We start from the raw sequence: 20,457 nt of genomic DNA, 5'->3' as shown, positions 1-20,457 counted from the left end.
AAGTTCCTGACAGTGGCTTATTACTCTAAAATGAATGCCATGTCTATTGAGAGAGGTAGCTATATGACAAATCTATCTTATGCAAATGAAAGATGAAACTATACTCTACAGTGTGGCCTATTCATAGGCAGAATTCCTGCAAGTCAATGTCAGACTTCTTAACAGTGACTGGGAATGATGAGCCAAATAACCAGATGCACACCGATGAGGCTCAATCACCTCAATACAGCTGTCTGTGCATGGTTATTCTGGCTTTGGCTCATAATTCCGAGTCATTGTTACAAGACTTGTTAAAAAGTCTGATAATGACTTGCAGGAATGCTGCTTACCAATAGAAGGCACTAGAGAGGTATTGTTCCATCTTTCCATTTGCATATTTCCCAGAGGAGCATGGATGGCCTTATAAGACTCCTCACACTTTCTAGGTGCTCTCCCTAAGGAGAAATGATACCTGTCATGACCTGAACTTAACTCATAGTCCAACTGTGAGTTAAAGGGGTTGTTTCTGTTTTGAACAATACTTTTCTGTGAGAAGAATCACATCAACTAAATATGCCAGTATTCCCCAACTCCAGTCCTCAGGGACCGCCAACAGGTCATGTTTTGAGGATTTCCTCAGTGTTCAACAGGTGATGTAATTATTGTCAGTGCCTCAGACATTGCCACAGGTGTTCTTACCATAGGAGATCCTGAAAACATGACCTGTTGGTGGTCCATGAGGACTGGAGTTGGGGACCCCTGAAATATGCCATAAATGTCTCATTGTAGGGGTTGAAACTCCAAGATAGGGGTATCCAGTGTCTCCAGTTCTTGAAAAAGAGTTGGCCATGCATATGCAGTCACTTTCCATGGGGATATGGAGACAAACAGCCCCATTGGGGCAACAGGCTGTGCTAAGACCTTCATTGATGAGACAATCATTAAATTCACTGATCATTAGTATTCTATTTTAATTTTATCACTTTTCTCTGGAGCAAAGTGACTTATTTCTTCCCCCGGCAAATTGGGCTGCAGTTCCAAACATTAATAAAAATGCCTTTTGTTTCCCAGCTGTTCCATTGATTTTTCCACAGAGCATCAGTTACGGTGCTAAAACCATCTCCCATCATACAACTATTAGTTTGACTAATTCAGCATGAAATGCAGTTGGTTTACACCATAGCAATATGTCACCTGCTTATTTCAGGCGCTGGCATTTAGTGCAATCAAATAAATTATCCATGGACACATTGAGATAAAAAATTAGCTGTGCTTTGTCTCAAGTCTGGCTCGAAAGTTTTAGAGATATATTTTTTTAATGGATTTTGTGGTTCAGTAAGTTTGTTTGTCTTGTAATTTTAGAAAATTATGGATTTCTCTAATGCAAATGAGTTTAAAGCCTGTCCAATCAGTATGCTTCTAAGTATCTTGTTTCTTCCCAAAGCCAGAAGCTTTTGTGTTCTACCAGTCTACAATTATTAATATACATACTTCCCACAAAAATGTATTGATGGCATCAAAAGTTCAAGAATAATGCTAACAACACTCAACCACAACATATTAAGGAGCTTCACTCGAAAATACTGGTTATACAGGTTACACTCTACAACGCTCCTGAAAAATACTTAGCCTAGATTTAGCTGCATAGAGTCAATAAGCTTCTTGAGTTATCCTAGTTCTAGCTGTCCTGTCTTCGAGAGATGAAACCCAACCACAAGAAGGCAATAATTTAAATTGCTCTAAACGTTTGTCCCACAATTAAATATTACATTTCTGTTAGACTGTACAAAACAGAACAATTAAGGTCCAGTTCACACTAGCGCTATGGATTCTGTTACCTTGTTTCGTCATAGGAGCAGTAAAACGGAACCTAATTGCCGAATAGAACTGTTATATGATGAAACTGAATGGTGCTACATGGATCAAATTAACTATAATAGAGACAATAGGTTAAAAGACCTTCATGTGCTCATGCGGGCAGAGATGGTCTTTTAACCTATTGTCTCCAACCCCCTTATTTATGTTGGGGGGTTATTTTTTTCCTATTGCTGCTCACCCTATTGGATTCATTGCAGTGGAAGAGAAAAGTATCTGATACTCCTTGAGTTTAACCCTTTGGGAGAAAAATCCAGTGGTCACTCACATACATCTTTTTCGGCACAGTCCCTCTACAATCTGTTCTCTGTAAGTAAACTATAATGGGAGCTGTCCGGTTTTTGGCTGGGTTTTCGGCATTTTAAAGGACGAAGTAAGGCAGCATTCTGTGATGAAGGTTCCCAAGGGACCTTCTGACATTGATATGAACTAGCCCTAACAACTGGAATCTTAAAAAAAACTGAAAATGCTCACTCACAATGTTCACCTAACGTGTCCGGTGGCGGTAAGAAGGAGGCTCTTCTGGTGCACTGATTGGCTGATTGCTACAATAGCAGAAATCACTGCACTATCGATGTACAAGAGGATCTGGCTGATGGGACTGAGCTAATGAGACAACTAGCACTAGACACATTTGGTGAATGTTCTGAGGGGGGATCAAAAGAACAGCTAAGAGCACCACAACTAAAAGAGACGCAATTTTTTAGACACAAAAGCCTGCTTTCCAAATGATTTCAATTGAAAATTAAGTTTTGCATGATCTGGCAGAAAATTGAATTCTTTAATAGTGGGAAAACCCCTTTAAGTAACTAGTAGTGTTGGGCATCTGTGCTATTCACTGTGCCTATGGACAAGTAATGGATCTTAAAATAAATCCAGAAGTTTGGCTTATGTAAGCAGTTATTACCAGCGGGCACTCCATGTGGTCCGCCCTACAGAAGTGTAGAATAACATAGGGGTCAGGCAAATGAATGTATGGCCATGATATATATGGCTGCACCGAGTCTGAAAGAGCAGAATCATTTATTTTTAGCTGCTTTCACCGCTCCGGCTAATACAAAGGGCCTCAAAAAGGAGTCCCTTTCCCGTGATGACCATATGCTCTGTTAGGATTGCTCCCTGTATCCTTCCTTTCACACAAGGGCATCCATTGACTTTGGTCCACCCTTGCACTGGGTTTCAAGAATGTTTGATAAACAGAATCCTCTAATACTTATGACAAGTTGTATACCATGGTGGTCAGTCAAATGATTGGATGACCATAGTATACATGGCCATACCGAGTCTGGAAGAGCAGAATCATCTACTTCTAGCTGCTTTCTCTGTATCGGCTCATAGAGAGGGCCTCAAAAAGGAGTCCCTCTCCCATAATGATCATATGCTCTGTCCGGATTGCTCCCTGTATCATTCCTTTCACACAAGGACGCCCATTGACTTTGGTCCACCCTTCCACTGGCTCTCAAAAATATATGACAAATTATAATTCAAACACACCGCTAAACCCTACAACATAGTACTACATACTAGGAATATCTATATACCACTAATTTTACCTAAAATTCTTCCTAAAATCGTGCAGGCAAAATATATGCAAAAGTCAAAAAGAAGAGAAATATATAAAGCTTTTATTCCATATCCAATGAATAGATTATGGCAGCAGCCACCACATACGGCACGTACCTTTGCATTCCGATACACGTTTTGAGTGCAGGTATTCAGTATAAGTACCAATTGGACAGCTTTTACATTCCATTTGGCCTTCTTCATTCTGGTATGAGCCAATCCAGCAGCTTTCACATGTATTGTGTTCCAGGGAATAAAAGGTACCCTTCGGGCAGTTTACTGTAGAATCATGCAAACAAGTGAGTTATAGCTACATAGTTCAGCTCCTAAACTGCAATGCCTAGACAGATAAAGAGCACAGAGCTGCGGGCTACAAAAATCAAAAGACACTTATACAAAGGCTTAATTGCTGTTCTTGATCCAATCCCTACTAATCACAATGATAAATTAATGGCGAGTTATACAGCATGATCTTTATAGCTAAATAATAGCTGTCTATCTACTGGAAGTTACGATCAGTTGATGAAAAAGCGCAAAGTTAAGAAGATTACCTTTGATTTATCTTAATCCTATAATGTAACTCGAGAGTTCAGCACTCTCCATTGATCAACACATTCTAAAAGACAGATGCTCAGCTTCTTTATACGGCGAGATATCTTTTCATGCCTTATTATAACATTTAATAAATAAACCTGATTACGTATTGATTTTTTTTCCTCTATGAGCTACAGATGAGAAGAAGAATTATGACACAATTGTAAGGGAAATTGGGCAAGAGTGTCATTTGGCAAAGTCAACCTGAAAAAGTAACACAAACGAGAAGTGAAAAATAACTAATATTTTGCGTCACGGCGTCCATGTACTATTTTTCTTTCCATTTTTTTTTTTCAATTACCGTCTCGAAAGATAGCGGAGGATAAACACGTGTATTTATGGCACTTATATTCTCAGAGCAAGAAAATGCTTGGTCCTTCTAATGCATGTTACTAAGTGATAGCCTCATTAAAAAAATGGAGAAATACAGTAGCTAGCTGCCAGGGAGCGCCAGGCTGGCACATTTTTCTTCAAGGGGTACATCTTCCACTGTTTTTGGGGATACAAGGTTGGCTCTGTTGTTCTGATGACGCTATTAATGGATGCATTCATTGTGGGATAGTAAGCGGTACTTGTTGGGGAGGTTTACAAAGAACAAAGCATGGCGTACCTCCAGGCTCCCTGGAAGTGACTTAGAGATATATAAATTAATAGAAAAACACTACTAAATAATACAGCTGTGGGTGGTTTCATTGGAAATTCCATAAGGAAGTTCCATAGGCTATCAGGCACAAAATACCGGAAGAAAAAGTACTACATGTAGCGCTTTTTCTTTCGGCTAAAAGTTGAGCAGCTGCGCAAAAAGTGAAGAGACTCCATTATAGTCAATGGAGTCCATTCAACGCTGTTCGGTTTCATCCTAAGACATAGCTGTTCAGCCATGGGGATTCTCCTTTCCTGCTCTATTCTGGAACCCCCGACATTGATTGTGAAATCATCCATATTTATGTTTTGGATAAAGCTTATAACAGTGCAGTACCAGATTCATTTTAGGATGACAGACTGTACCTGTAAAGGGGACCGTTGGACTTTGTTTCGGGATCCACAGTTAGGATGGGATAAATAGCGCTGCATACAAAGCTATTCTGATGGAGGTCATAATGGAAGCTCTGAACTTAACCTTCAACACAAATGTCAACTGACCCCAAAAGACTCTAGATTTCATCTACAGCCATAGAAGAACTAGATTCCTTGAAGAATAGACAGATTTCCCAATATGCAATTCCTAAGGCCGCTTTCACATGACCGAGAAAATCGCACAAGACTTGAGCGATCTTTTGAGTGGGGTCATACACAGGAACAACTTTTTCCCGCATTACAGGAAAAAAAAATTGTAGCATGTCCTATCTTTGGGCATTCCCTTGTTTTCAATGGGGCCGGCACAGCATTATACAGCGAGCGAGGTGCATGTGAGTGCAATGAGAGGTTTACTCATTGAAAACAATGGGAAACACTCTGCAAGCTACTTTTCTGAAGTGATTCGAGGCGGTTTCAACACAAAATGCCTTACATCCGTGGGGACGATGCATGTTGGTGGGCGGGATATCAGGCCGAGTTTCCCGATCCGATATCACACTCGCCCATGTGAAATTAGCCATAGTCCATTCCTAATATAACATAAAAAGGTTTAGGTTGAAGTGCAGTTTATAGAAAAGTAATAAACCTCTATTTAGTGCTAAGATGTACAGTTCCAAGAAAAAGTAAGTGAACCCTTTAGAATTAATTTATGCCAGTTTTTTTCTGCCAACATTTTGGTACAAATTTAGCACTATTTTTGAGGCACAATGTCGCATTTGGGCCATTTCCTCTATAAATGAAGACGTAGCAAAAAAAGTGTCTAAAGCATATAAAGAAATGTGGTGCAAATATGGAAGACAGTTTTCTGGTGCGCCTTTTAAATAATAAATTTGTCTCAATCTGCCCAATAAAACACATGAATAGTACAAGTATTTGTTTGTTATTAGTTAGATTGTGTTTGCCTATAATTATCAGTTAGATAGCAATCAGATGACATTTTACGAGTAATCAGTTTAGAAATGTAAGTAATTCAAAGGGGTTCACATACTTTTTCTTGCAACTGTAGCTATGATGTAGCCAGATGCATTGTGGCAGTAATAAAAAGGAAATCTCTGGTAAAAGTTCTGGCCGGTCTCTACTAGGCTGGTTGCACACTGGGAAGGACCATCAGAGCTGTTCTGCAAACATATTCTCCAGACATGTGCAACACATATATCTGCCACTGACTTCCACTTTTGTGAATACCTTTTTATGTATGAAAAAGCCTACATGGCTATACTTTCCAAAGGGTTAAGACAAAAGTATAATGATGTACAGCGTGTACCAGCGAAGTGTTTGCAAGAAGGACACCATTTTTATAATCCAGCAATAAAAAAAGAGTGTCGACACTCAATGATGAGGGTCACTACACAGCAAGACCCCATTTAAGGGGCATTCCCAAAATTACCATTTATCATCTATCCACAGGATAGGTGATAAATATGTGATTACTGGGGTCCCACTGATCATGACAATATATGTTCTGTGCCCCAATTTCCTCCTTACTGCCACCCTCACAATGATCATGAGTTCGAATGGATTGGTGAACAAGCTTGTGTACTTCCATTCCATTCAACTCTGTGACTGCCAAAGAGAAGCCATATACATCGCTATTCTCAGCAGTCCTGTAAGGCTGAATGAATACATCTTAATTCTGGGAATACCCCACCACGTGGCTACCTGTTAAGTATTTGTAATCACATAGACCCATAATAAGAAGGCTTGCATATTGCTCCACAGCATACAGAGTTGTGTTATTTCCATCTGACAGCAGCTCCAGCAAACAGCAGACCTGTAGGGTCCCGGGGTGTTGGACCTCCGCTGATCTGATTGTGATGACCCAGCTTTAGGTTACATCATCAGTACTACACTCTCAGGAAACCTATTTAAAGATCTGCCTTTCCATATACTATAGATGTCGGACAACTGTATAGTACCCTTGGGTACAGTAATTGTTTGTGAATTATATAATTATGTTTTTTCTTTATTTGTATAGCGTCAACCTATTCCGCAGCGCCTTCAGGTAATTTATTTATTACCCCCACAAAGCTCAAGTCTCATTTTACCGACTTCGGAAGGTTGGAAGGCTACCTGAACCAAGTGGGGATTGAACTCACAACCTTCAGGTCGAGAGCGAGAGCTAAGGAGTGGATTTCTGCTGCCTTAACACTGCACCGCAGGTTTCACATCTGCATCGGAACATCTGGCCGGAGGTTCCATCACAGATCTGGCTCAAAATACCAGAATAAAAAGCTCTGCACGCGGTGCTTTTTCTTTCACTCAAAAGCCAGGCGGAAAGCGGACAGACCCCTATCCCTATGTGGTCCGTCCAGCACTATTTGGTTTTGTCCAGAGACAGAGTGTTTAGCCCCGGTCTTTCCCCTTTCCTGCTTCCCGAATGGAGCAGGAAAACAGACTCCCCATTGCAGGTGTGAAACCACCCTTAGTCCTTCTACATGTTCTACAAGCTTCAGTTCCCCCGTACAGTAATTGTTCCATACTGGTATTCACTAAACCTCTCAATAGGTGCTGCGGAATAAGTTGGCGCTAGACAAATAAAGAATATTATTATTATCAATAAAAACAAAAAAGCTAATTATTTTTTTTGTTTCTCCGCTCTAATGGTTTCCCGAGCCCCCAGCTGCACTCTACGCTCTCGTCAGGTAGTCTACAATCTTAAATACGATCGAGTCCATGTTTATCTCGCCCGGCTTTCCATATGGGAACCGTTAGTGAGTTTCTGTTTTTGAAAGTAGTAACATATTTTGCATTCTTGCTTACTTGATATTCTATTTAAAGATCTCCACTAGGTTTCAGCACAGTGCTCTTAAAAATGCTTGATTAATGTTTACCTTTCAAACCTTCTGCTTCATCCATACTAGTCGTGTGCAAAGGCTGATTACTCTGTCTGAAGCAACACTACAGAAATCTTCTTCCGCATACACACACTGCCACCGTCAGGGCATCCCAGGCATTTGTGTCTCTCTTGGTAAAAGCACTTGTGCTGCTGGAGTCTATGGCTGAGATCATTAGAACATTTCTACATACCTCCAATATTTCATAAAGCTAATGCGCCCCATTAACATTTAACACAATGTCTTAACAGAATTATGCAAGATCGGATTAGACATTCAGTCGTGGCCATCACTAACTATAAATAATATCTGGACGAACAATATGTCATACGATGCAAGTTAGAATCCCAGGAAGGTGATGTTCTAATGTATTCATGCTTCTATATGAGTCATGAAGGAAAGAATAATTGGAAAGGAAAGTGACAGGCGTATAATTCTTAGAAAGTGGACAGCATGTGAATTCTCACTACTGTCATTCATACTGAGCACCAAGAGCTCAGATCTGCAGAACTAACAGGAACAAGCAAGATGGTCTCTGGGGATTCACTTTTAGCTTAGTGGAGCTATGGTATGGTGGGATGAAACAAGCCCATCAATAAAAGACTACTAGTAATTATTAGGAGATTATAGCATCAGTGTTTTCTAGTGGTGCAATGCTCCACACAGCTCTGCTACATGCACATCATACACACACAGCTCTGCTGCATGTACATCACACACACAGCTCTGCTACATGTACATCACACACACAGCTCTGCTACATGCACGTCACACACACAGCTCTGCTACATACATTGTTCCCCCCATACAACAGGGATCAGAAGCAGCACGGCACCAGAGATGAAGGAACTATGATGACGTCACCGCCATGCTCCATCCAGATCACATGATGGTGATGCTCATCCCAAGTGAATGACTTACATGCTCTGCACCTGATCACATGATAGCGGTGTCATCAAAGTTTTTGCATACTTGTGCAGATTACGGGCGGACTACAAACCCCTTGTATCCTCAGTTGCTATAGAATACTAATGAACACCTAGCAGGACAGCAGCTGCGTGCTTACAGGTACTGTGATGATGTCACCATCATGTGATCAGGGGCGGAGCATGTAACTCCCTCACTGGAGATGAAGGACCTTTGATGACATCACTGTCATGTGATGAAGAAGGAGCATGTAAGTAACTCACAAACTCACTCACGCACGCATGGACAGGTCGTCATTAGTAGCTTGATGAAGAATAGTAGTTCTCAAGACAGAAGGTACTTATGTGCCACCGTGTATCTCCATACAGGTGACTTAGACAAGAAAGGTGCCATGCCCAAAGTTTCTTATACCCCTGTGGGTAACTACGGTGGGAATGCAATTGATTTCTTTGCTCTCTTGATGTCAGTTCTGCAAACACAAGAATAGCTAGAGCAACTGTGTGTAGAAGTGCTTTTACATGCAACAGATGCCCGGCAGCTCATCCCATAGTCATTCCTCTGCTTTTACACAGGAACTATTGTATGCTAATGAATGGAGGCGGGGCAGGCCGGGAATCCAATTCGCCTGCCTCCATTCACAGTAAGCATGTAATCACTCATACGTGAATGACTGCCTGTTTTGTCGGTAAGTTTTTTGCATGTAGAAACTGAAAGCCGAACCAGAAGCGAATAGATCCTCGTTTGGCTTCAGTCGAGGCGTGCATTTACACTGAACGATAGTCGTCCAGATTGTTTGCAGGAATCCGAATGATTATTGGCAAGGGGTATCGCACATCGCAGAAAGATAGAGCACACCGCAATTTTTTATTCTTCCAACATCGCATCAGTGAAAACATTGGAAATGTGAAGGAAACCATTACGCGATTTCACTCACTCTCGATTTTTGCGCGATACGAGAGTGAGTAAAAACGCAGAATTATAAAACCAATGATTTTCAATGCTTTCCTTCCCATCTGCGATGTTTTCTCTGATGTGATGTTGAGAAAGCAAAAAATTGGGGTACGCTCGATCTTTCTGCGATGTGCGATTTTTTTCTTTAGCTCCCATGCTTTCCTATGGAGCCTCCTTTTTATCGCATCGATTTTAACATTAAAAAGTCCTATTGACTCTCACAATAAAAAATTGCGCGTTTCTATCACGTGATATCACAGGTGGCAGCAATGTAATGCAGATTTATTTTTTAAAAAAGCATTGCTGATGCCCAAAAATCGCGGGAACAAAGATGCAATTTTGCCGCAATTTTCTCGCGGCACAATCGCAATCGCCCCATGTAAACTAGCCTTAGGAGTCTATGGGAGCTTCCTGCATTTCTTGTCAAAAGATAGGGCAAGACCTACCTTTTCCGTCAGCATATAAAATTAGTCGCCGTTTTTGGTAGCTGATCTCCTATTATCCTTGGCACAACTTTTTTAAACTGCTAAAAACGCTCATCAAGCATTGGAAACCAATTAGTACCGTAAAAGCGCTTGTGTAAATAAAGAGTCAGTAGGACTTTTTAATGTTAAAATTGCATTGAATCGCACGAAAATCGCACGGTTCGTGTTTTGCGATGCGATAAAAAGGAGGCTCCATAGGGAAACATGAGTGATAAAAAGAAAAAAAAAATCGCACATCGCAGGAAGAAAGAGCGTGCAACATCGCATCAGTGAAAACATCACTAATATGAAGGAACCATTGCAAATCATTGGTTTCATAATTCTGCTTTCTTACTTACTCTCGCAGCGTGTCAAAATAGCGCGGTTTTAACGCCCGTGTGAAGGCGGCCTAAATTCAGTGTAGACCGTCACATGGAACTATACTTCTGAACATGAAGAATAATCCACATCTTCATTGTTGTACTTTATACACAGTATCTGCGGCGGGTAGAGCAGGCATGCTTCATTCATCTAGAGATTTACAATGTACAGACTGCCGGCTTCTACAGTTCAGCAGATGATATATTTGTTAGCAGGTGCAATTATTCCTCGAACACCAAATCTAACGTGAGTGAGCTCAAGGGTAAACTGCAATTATATCTGCCAACGGATGTATAAACATATTACAAAAAGAAGCAAAGAAAACGCTTCTTGAATAACAGGTTTTAAAGTAAGTTATTTCATGTGAAGTTGTGTAGATAGTATTGTGTGAGACCTATGAAGCCTGAGAAGTATATAGAATTTAAAATTCAATACTAAGAAAGTAGAATTTATGAAAATCACTTTGGTTTCTTAGGGCTCATGTCCATGGCCGTGTTTCACCGCGTTTTCACATGCATAATGCGCGGTGAATGGAGGCAGGGGCATAACTATATTGGATGCAGGTGATGCGGTTGCACCTGGGCCCAGGAGCCTTAAGGGACCCATAAAACCTCTCTTCTCCATATAGGGAGCCCAGAACTATGAATAAAGCATTATAGTTGGGGGCCCTGTTACAGGTTTTGCATTGGGGCCCAGAAGCTTCATGTTACGCCTCTGAATGGAGGCAATGACAGTCAATGGATTTTCATTGTACCAAGCACACCGCTGTGTGGGTACAGCACATGCATACGCAGTGCTTGATACGCTGTTGATACGCAATGTATTGTGCACGGACAGCGTTTTCGGATGCAAAAAAAAGCACACGGCAAATGTCTTTGACATCAGATTCCCGGGCAGGCGCAGTGCCATACTCAGCTCATACGTGATCTCTGACGGCTCTCTGCAGGCAGAGCATGTGGACTGTAATGTGTAAAATGCCACGGGAGACCCACAGTGTTTTATGCATATGCCCGTGGGCATGAGCCCTTAGTAATCAGCCTCTTTTGTGCCTTAAAGGGGTTCTGTCATTAGAAAACAAAAAATCTATATTTACCTATTCCTCCCCAGGCAGCCTTCTTACTTGATCTTCTCCCCGCTGATCTTCTCCTGGCTCCTGCAGTTTTCCGGGTCACCTCACCTCCTGCCGGACGATTCTTCATCTTCCAGTGACGAAGCGTCCATTGCCGGCATTCTCCTTCCTGCAGGGCAATGTACGCTATGTCACTAGTGATGTAGCGTTTACTGCCTAGCAGGGAGTGCCGAGCTATTGCTGAGACTGCGCATGCATGGCATCTCTCTGCAATAGTATATGAACACTCGCGGCAAGACAGCACACATGTGCAGTCTCAGCAATCGATCGGCATTCCTTCCTAGGCAGTGGAAGCTACGTCACTAGTGATGTAACCTACATTGACCTGCATGAAGAAGAATGCAGAGAATGGATGCTCCATAACAAGAAGAACAGGATCCATCCGGCTTGCGGAGATGCGCCCCCCGCTGTTAACCCCTTCCCTGCCGCGATCTAAGTAGATCGCGGTAGGGAAAACGTTCACAGAGGGAGCGCTCTCCCTCTGTGTCTTCGGCCGGCTTTCGCGATGTTATCGGGAGCACCCGGCCTTTTTACCATGGCAACAGGACGCCAGGCACTGGCGTCCTGTATTGCCAATGCCTATTATCGCTGTATAAGCGATAAGGCATGGCAGGGCAGTACTGTGGTCAAAGTCCCCCAGGGGGACACAAGTTGTATAAAAAAAAAGATTAAAAAAATGAGTTAAAAAAAAATGTTTAAAAAAAAGATTTAAAAAACCCTTTTTTATGCTTTTTCTCATATTAGCAGCATAAAAACAGGTTAAAAAAAATTAAAACCCACATATTTGGTATTGTTGCGTTTGTAACGATGCTTACAATAAGATGCACATGCTTTTGAGTGTGCACGAAAAAAAGCGTAACAAAAACCGTTAAAAAACTGAGGCAAAATGCTAATTTTTAGAATTTTGCCTCCCTAAAAGTGATCAAAAAAGCCATATGTACCCCAAAATGGTACCAATAAAAAGTACAACTCGTCTCACAAATAATAAGCCCTCACAGAGCTCCGTCCATGGAAAAATAAAAAAGTTATGATTTTTGATATATGGAGAAGAAAATCCATAAAAATCATTGTGTCCTTACTCCTTAAGCCCAAAATAGGCCATGTCATTAAGGGGTTAAGGACCGAGTGATTTTCATTGTTACATTGCAAGAGCCATAACTTGTTGCCATAATCCTCTGAGTTACATGGCAGACATTGAGGCCTCTATGGCCGCCTGCAGACGGCCGGGTCAGATCCGGCTGCGGGAATTCTCGCAGCGGGATGCGGTCCCGTGACCCTTCAGAGGCCTGCAGCTCCCCCGCTCCTGGCGTCTTCTGTCTCTGCTATGCGCCGGCTGTTCGTCGTATAGGTTTAAGTCCATTAGTGACCGCTGTAAAATAGCATATTGGTAGTTACTAAGGCAGTAACTATTACCACCCGAATCTGAACTTTGAGAAGTGCTTTCCATCAAGTGCTACTTGATTGCATGAACTGATCAGGCAGCAACATAACAGCATCAGTGAAAATCATCACATCACAAATGCAGAGCCTTCATTCATTTGGCTGGTGGTAAGGGGTCATGGACATGACAGCAGTATAGTCTCTTACATCCACCAAGTTGTACGACGCCATAATGCGGCACCCATGGATTGCTACCAGGCCCTAATCTAGCCCTGTATTCCTTTAAATTCATACGGACTCCATCAAGTGTCTTATGCTACTATAGCGAGGCGGCATGTAGACCTTACCAAGACTGGAAGACATCCAACGCTTTCGACTTCATATATTTCAGCCCAACTGATTGGACTAAAGGACTTTTACACAGAACGATTATCGCACACATTCTTGCTGGATTGCGCCAATCTGAATAATAATCATTCGCTGCCAGTGACTGAACAACAAGTAATAACTCGCTTGCTTATCTTCAGTTTGGGCAGGCAGAAAAATCAAATAAGGATCTGCGAATGACGGCCTGTTTACTGCCAATGGAGGCAGCCGGACAGCATGATCTCCGGCCCGCTCCGCCTCCATTCACTGAGCGATCTTCGCTCCTGTGTGAAAGCTTCTGACGGTCATTCTGTGTAAAAGGACCCTACGGCCTCCTTCACACGGGCATATTTGCAAACGCAATACGCTGAGAATAGAACCCATAGATCCCAAGGGGTTCGTTCACGCGTGCGTATTTTTCCTGTGCATTTCAGCAGCACAAGAGACAATGCAGCGTGCTCCATATAATTATGCGCATTTAAATACCAAAGGTCCCGATAGAAGTCAACGGGGGTGCGCATGTATGCGTGGAAAACGCAAGGAGATGCGTGATACGCTGCATAATTCTGCTGGAAAAAGAACACATCTGGAACTCATTTAACTGATTTTCCATTTAAATCGGTGCGTCTTTGTTTGCCACGCGCAAATGTGCATGGCTTGTGGGCGCAAAGTACAGTTAAATACGCCGTTGGTGCGCAAAAAAGCATAGTTTAGTCCACAATAACACTACGCTTGTAGGTGCACAAATAAGCATACGCTCGAGTGAAGGAGGCCTAACTGTCTATGAAAAAGCATCAAGACCACCCAGTTACATGAGAAAGGTTAGATAATTAACCCTTCATGTGTGGCGTACCCCCCCTGCCGTACTGTCACTATACCTTTATTTTCAGAATTAAGAAACTGGCGCAACTGCGATATATTCCCGGACTACAAGTAAGAAATAACTTTATAGGCATCTGGAAGAATAATGCTTAATATCAGTCTAAATCACAGCATATGAAACACAAAGACTTATTAAAGTATTTACAAACGGTTCGGGATTAGAACTTACATTTTAATTCTACAAAAGCTCAAATTTACAAATTTAATTAAATCGTTAACAGATTGTACACATTGAACCCTCGCTATATGTAATTACAAGACCCGCTGCTTCCGCCTTGATGGTAGCGCACAGCAATGCAACCGCAAAACTCCATTACATACATAAGTGTTAGTGATGTTGTGTTTTCACTGCTTCCTGTTTCATTATAGCTCTCATGCCCCCCTTTGGAGATCACGCTACAGTTAGGCAGGATGAAGTCTCTTAATATTCCCTTTTGTTTTACTCTGTCAAATATTGCAATTCTAACTGTGAGACATATATGAAGAACTCCTCTGCATGCGTCCCGGCAGCCGGTTACCCCTTCATTCTCCATCTCAGTCATTAAGGGAAACGTTTGCAATTGGAACTCTCCTTCATTGCTCTGTGTGCAGCAGTAGATGCGTCATGCTAAACCCCACCCCTTAAGAAAGCCCCACCCCTTCAACTTTTTGTTGTACATAAGGGCGCCCACCCACTGGCGTTTGCGATTTCCGTGCGTGAAAAACGCTGCGTTTTCACGGCGTTTTTCCCGCGTTTTTCGCGGCGTTTTCGCAGCGTTTCCATTAATTTCCATTGACTTTCATGGGTGCATTAGGAGAAAAATAAGGACACATATGCAACTGACAGTTCCTATGTTAAAAAACGCCACGCAACGCAACGCAAAACGCCAGTGGGTGGGAGTACATTCAATTCTAATTGCACTTGAGAAAAAACGCAAAACGCAGAGAAACGCAAATCGCCAGTGGGTGGGCGCCCTAAGGGTTCATTTACACGAGCATATTTGCGCATGTATTTGCATGCGCAATATGTGGAGAGTAGATTAAAATGGGTTCATTTTCATCTCCCAATTTTGCATGTGCACAACAAGGCAGCTGTCTGTGTATGGATTCTGGCTTGGCTTTCAATCCCCAGTCATTGTTACAAGGCTTGTATAAAGAGTGTAACATTGACTTGCAAGAATGCTGCCTTCCAATAGGTGGTGCTGAAGAAGTATTGTTGAATTTCCCTTATTTGCATATTACCCAGAGGAGCATGAATGGCCTTATAAGTCTGCTCACTCACTCGCCTTCTAGGTGCTCTCCCTAAGGAAAAAAGAAAGTATTCCTGACCCAAGTCGCAGGCCTCTCGCTAGCCAAACCAGAAACCTACTGCACACTAATAAGGAGAAAGACCCCGAAACAGCTGTCAGTGTATGGATTCTGACTTGGCTTTTAATTCCCAGTCATTGTTACAAGGCTTGTATAAAGAGTCTAACATTGACTTGCAGGAATGCTGCCTTCCAACTGGTGGTACTGCAGAGGTACTGTTCCATCTCCCTTATTTGCATATTGCATATAGTCTCTTCACTCACCTTCTAGATGGTCTCCCTAAGGAGAAAAGATAGCGTTTCTGACCAACACAAGAGGACACGCTCTATTTTCTTGTGTATTTGCACACAAAGGTCCTCATTAAGGTTTCTGGGAGGTGTGCCAATGCGTGCTTAATGCACATGCAAAAGTGCAATACGCTGCGCAATTTCATGGAAAAAAGAACACATCTGGGCCTCATCAGGCTAAATATCCATTCAAATTGCGGCGTTATTATCTGCCATGCGCAAAAAAGTACATTACAATGCCTCGATACACACAAATCATCCTCGTTCATAGTGCAGCTAGGTTATGCTGAACCGTACGCATTTGCGCACACGCTCGTGTGGAAGAGCCCTACGTCAAGTGAAATTTGTAACTGTGTTATCTGCAGGGTTTCGACAAAACATAAAACATGTGACAATCCTGCAGGCCGACAAACATTATAAAGGGCTCCTTCAGACAAGCCTATTTGTGCAATTTTTATGTGAACATATATTTTTGTGAAAATATACACTCCCAATGTGCATAGAATAGAACCTATTGATATCAATGAGTTCATTCTCATTTACATTTTTTGCATTCGCATTTGTGCACACGCAAAAAGATAGGACCTGCTCTATTTACCTGCTCACTGAGGACCCCATGGAAATCTATGCAAATGCGAGCGCAATATACTAAACACATTTTTGTGAAAAAGAGAACACATCAGGACCTCAAATAGCCTTTTAAATCAGGATGGAGGTATGTCGCGACCATGTTGGTACCCTGAAATCATACGAAGGGGTGCCGATGGGTGACAGAAAGAACCTCCTCCCCTTGTCATCGGCTTACATGCTGCAGTTACTATTGATTGTGGCATGCAAGGGGTTAAACTGCAAGGATCTGCATTTTCTCCGCTACTGGCTGTTAGAGCCAGAGCCTGGCTGTCAGTAGTCAGCTAAGCCACCGCCTTAAAAAGATGTATATTTAAGTTTAAAGTCCATTAGCAACCGCCATAAAGAGGCATATTGGTGGTCACTAAGGGGTTAATGACAGAAGGAACCGGATGCTTGTAATAACAAGATAACTTTACTTGAAAGGTAAATAACTGACTGCAGTCTCTTTAATCACATTCACTACAGGTTTTTATGGCAAGTGGCATAGTCTCCGCAGAGGCTTTGTTCCTTCTTCTGGACACTCGCAGAATAAAGTCTAGTGGGTCTCATGCAGGGATGGAAAAGGATTAAGCAGAGTAGGTGGCCACTAGAGATGAGCGAGCATACTCGTCCGAGCTTGATGCTCGTTCGAGTATTAGGGTGCTCGAGATGCTCGTTACTCGAGACGAGCACCACGCGGTGCTCGTCTCGATTAAACGAGCACTGACCATTGAATTCAATGGAGCCGGCAATACAGCCGGCTCCATTGAAAGCAATGGGCTGCCGGCGAGCGCGGGATGAATTTTCGGGAAGGGCTTAAAAATATAAGCCCTTACCTGAAAATCATCCTAAAATGTGTAAAAAGTAAAAAAAAAAATATACTCACCTTGTCCCGGCAGAACGATGTTAGCCCATTGAATTCAATGGAGCCGGCAATACAGCCGGCTCCATTGAAAGCAATGGGCTGCCGGCGATCGCACAATGAATTTTCGGGAAGGGCTTAAATATATAAGCCCTTCCCTGCAATTCATCCAGAAATGTGTAAAAATAAAAAAAATATATATACTCACCTGGTCCCGGCAGACGGAGTTCAGCTGCAGCCAGCTGGCAGTTCTCCTGAACTGCTCTCCGTAGTATTCAGCAGCCGGGGATTTAAAATCCCCGCCTGCTGAATGAGCTGCCTCTGATTGGTCACAGCCTGACCAATCAGAGGCAGATCTTACTCACACCCATTCATGAATTCATGAAGCCACTATTGTGGCTTAATAGTGAGACCTCGGAGCCCGAAATGCAGCCCTGCATGTTGCTCCTCTCCTGCCCTATCCATTTCTGTGTTTTTACATGACTTTGGTGATTTGCTAAGATTTTCACAAATGAAAACCTTAGCGGAGCACCAGTCATATACAAAAATGCTCGAGTCGCCCATTGACGTCAATAGGGTTCGTTACTCGAAACGAACTCTCGAGCATCACTGAAAGTTCGACTCGAGTAACGAGCACTCGAGCATTTTGGTGCTCGCTCATCTCTAGTGGCCACCTAAGTCCCAATATTTTTGGCTAAGTAAAAAACATCTAATAGAAGATAAGGATGGTGCCATAGCGTAGCTGCAGGAGCCAGCAGATCCTATTACACATACGTGGTAGGATGGCCAGCTGGTCTACCATCAAGTACTGCACATGTGTTGAGGGGATTAGGCCGGAGTTAAATGGTGAGATGTATTATAACTAAGAATGCTATGGATTGCCTATCCATTCAACTGTTATAACATATAACTTTAGGTATCAAGAGTTGCATTCTGAAACCGTTTACTTGACGCAGAGTGTTAGGGCAGCAGAAATGCAGTCCTAAGCTCTCGTTCATGACCTGAGGGTTGTGGGTTCAATTCCCTTGTGGTTCAGGTAGCCGGCTCAAGGTTGACTCAGCCTTCCATCCTTCCGAGGTCAGTAAAATGAGTACCAAGCTTGCCGTGGGGTAAAGAGATGACTGGGGAAGGCAATGGCAAACCACCCTGCAAAAACAGTCTGCCAAGAAAATGTCACGATGTGACGTCACCCTAGGAGTCAGTCATGACTTGGTGCTTGCACCTGAGGACTTAACCTTACTCGGACACTCTATGGCTATAATGAGACAACCTATTTAACTCAAAACAATATAAGTCATCGGTTTACATATTTAAACATTATCAGTTAACTCACCGCACATTCGTCCTTTCAGTACAGAGCCTGGCCTACAGAAGAGAATAGCTTTCCCTTCCTCCAATGAATTACCATCAGCTATGATCATTTCTGAGGAAAAGTGGAAGGAGTTGAGGGGCTCTTTACGGAGAGTCCTCTTCAGCCTATTTGTTATAGTTTCTAAAGTTTTAAGTAGGCGTTCTTGGTTGTTTGATTCTAAGGTGTCATTCCTTTTCGATGGCAATGGTACGCTTGCTGAAAATAAAAATTGTGATAGGGATTAAAAAAATGTTAAAAATGGACTGATCATGTTTGTGCAGAAGGTTTATTAAACATTTGACAGATGTCTTCAGACCGTTGGTGGGAACAACAATATCGCATAATGCTTGGGCAGATGTTTACAGAGATTAATTGAAGAGAAATTGAGCATAAAGATGTGTAATTTGGCATATGACAGGATACCACGTGATAGCTCTTCCTTCCAAACAACTGTGAAATATGATACCTTCACACCAAGACAAATCTGTAAAAGCACATTAACTTAGAATGGATTGCACTGAAGCACCATCTTCGTTTCTTAAAGTTTGAATAACCATATGTCTAGATTCACTTTTTCCTAAAATTCTAAATCTTTAGCACTTCAATAGGAAGTTCTGTTAAAGTTCAGTGAAGCATCTGTCTGACCTCAGAACCCCTTAACTGGCCCTGCTATTCTACAGTTTACTTTGAAAAAAAAATCAAAAGAATTACGCATATCATGTTGGCCATAGAGAGTTCTTACTGATATTGCAAGAGAACACGCTAGTCAAAAATTAATGTTAAGCCATCACATAGTGTTCTTACAATATGTGTTCCTTACTTATACATTGCAAAGGCCTTGTGAGTCATGTTACCGTGTTTTCCCGAAAATAAGACAGTGTCTTATATTAATTTTTGTTCAAAAAGGTTTAACTTTTTTACATGTATAGCTGCCTGGACACTATTTAAATTGACTTTTTTTAATTAACTGTTAGCAGGGCTTAATTTTGGAGTAGGGCTTATATTTCAAGCATCCTCAAAAAGCCTGAAAAATCATTTTGCATCCTCAAAAATTCTGGAAAATCATGTTATGTCTTATTTTCAGAGTATGTCTTATTTTCAGGGAAACAGGATATTTTCTAGCACTTGATACAACGGGTTTTACGAGATCATTAAAAATGTAATCAAAGGTAGCAAATAGAGGAAAACAACTACAGAACCAATACTTACCTGTTAAATCCCCTGGAGTTCCAGCACCACTACTCTATTGGTCCTTGCCAGTCTTTGTACACTTGACTGCAGTGATAATGTATCTGTATATCCAAGTGATCACTGCATTCAATAATTGACCTCAGCGTTGTATGGTACAAGACCACTTACCACTTACACCAATTATTGGGTGCAGTGGTCACTTAAGCATGACATCACTGCAGTCAAGTAAACAAAGACTGTCAGTGCCCACTAGAATAGCAGCAGTGAGGCAGTGAGGGATATAACAGGTAAGTATTGGTTCCTTTATTATTTTATGCTATGCCCTCTGTCACAGCAGAGCTGAGAACAACCCACCTCCAACCAAAATCATCACCATATGCACACTGTAAATCCTGGGTGTGGATTTCCCCAGTTAGCCAATCCCCCAGGTCTGCTGCTCATATATACCAACTCTTCTGCTGTGGCTGC

At 42.1% G+C, this 20,457-nt stretch overlaps 1 protein-coding gene across 2 annotated transcripts in view; it reads right to left on the bottom strand.

Moving 5' to 3' along the window:
• The window catches only part of SVEP1 (sushi, von Willebrand factor type A, EGF and pentraxin domain containing 1), a 293,083-nt gene that overhangs the window by 150,960 nt on the left and 121,666 nt on the right, over window positions 1–20,457 (bottom strand). For both annotated transcript variants that reach the window (XM_066604385.1, XM_066604384.1), the window contains exons 16-17: window positions 18,781–19,014; window positions 3,535–3,696 (exon numbers count right to left, since the gene is read on the bottom strand). In XM_066604385.1, the coding sequence (XP_066460482.1) occupies window positions 3,535–3,696; window positions 18,781–19,014 (396 nt within the window). The remainder of the gene's footprint in view (window positions 1–3,534; window positions 3,697–18,780; window positions 19,015–20,457) is intronic.

The sequence above is a fragment of the Eleutherodactylus coqui genome, chromosome 5 (genome assembly GCF_035609145.1).
Source record: "Eleutherodactylus coqui strain aEleCoq1 chromosome 5, aEleCoq1.hap1, whole genome shotgun sequence".
NCBI classification, from domain to species: domain Eukaryota; kingdom Metazoa; phylum Chordata; class Amphibia; order Anura; family Eleutherodactylidae; genus Eleutherodactylus; species Eleutherodactylus coqui.
This window is presented reverse-complemented; position numbering and strand designations above follow the sequence as displayed.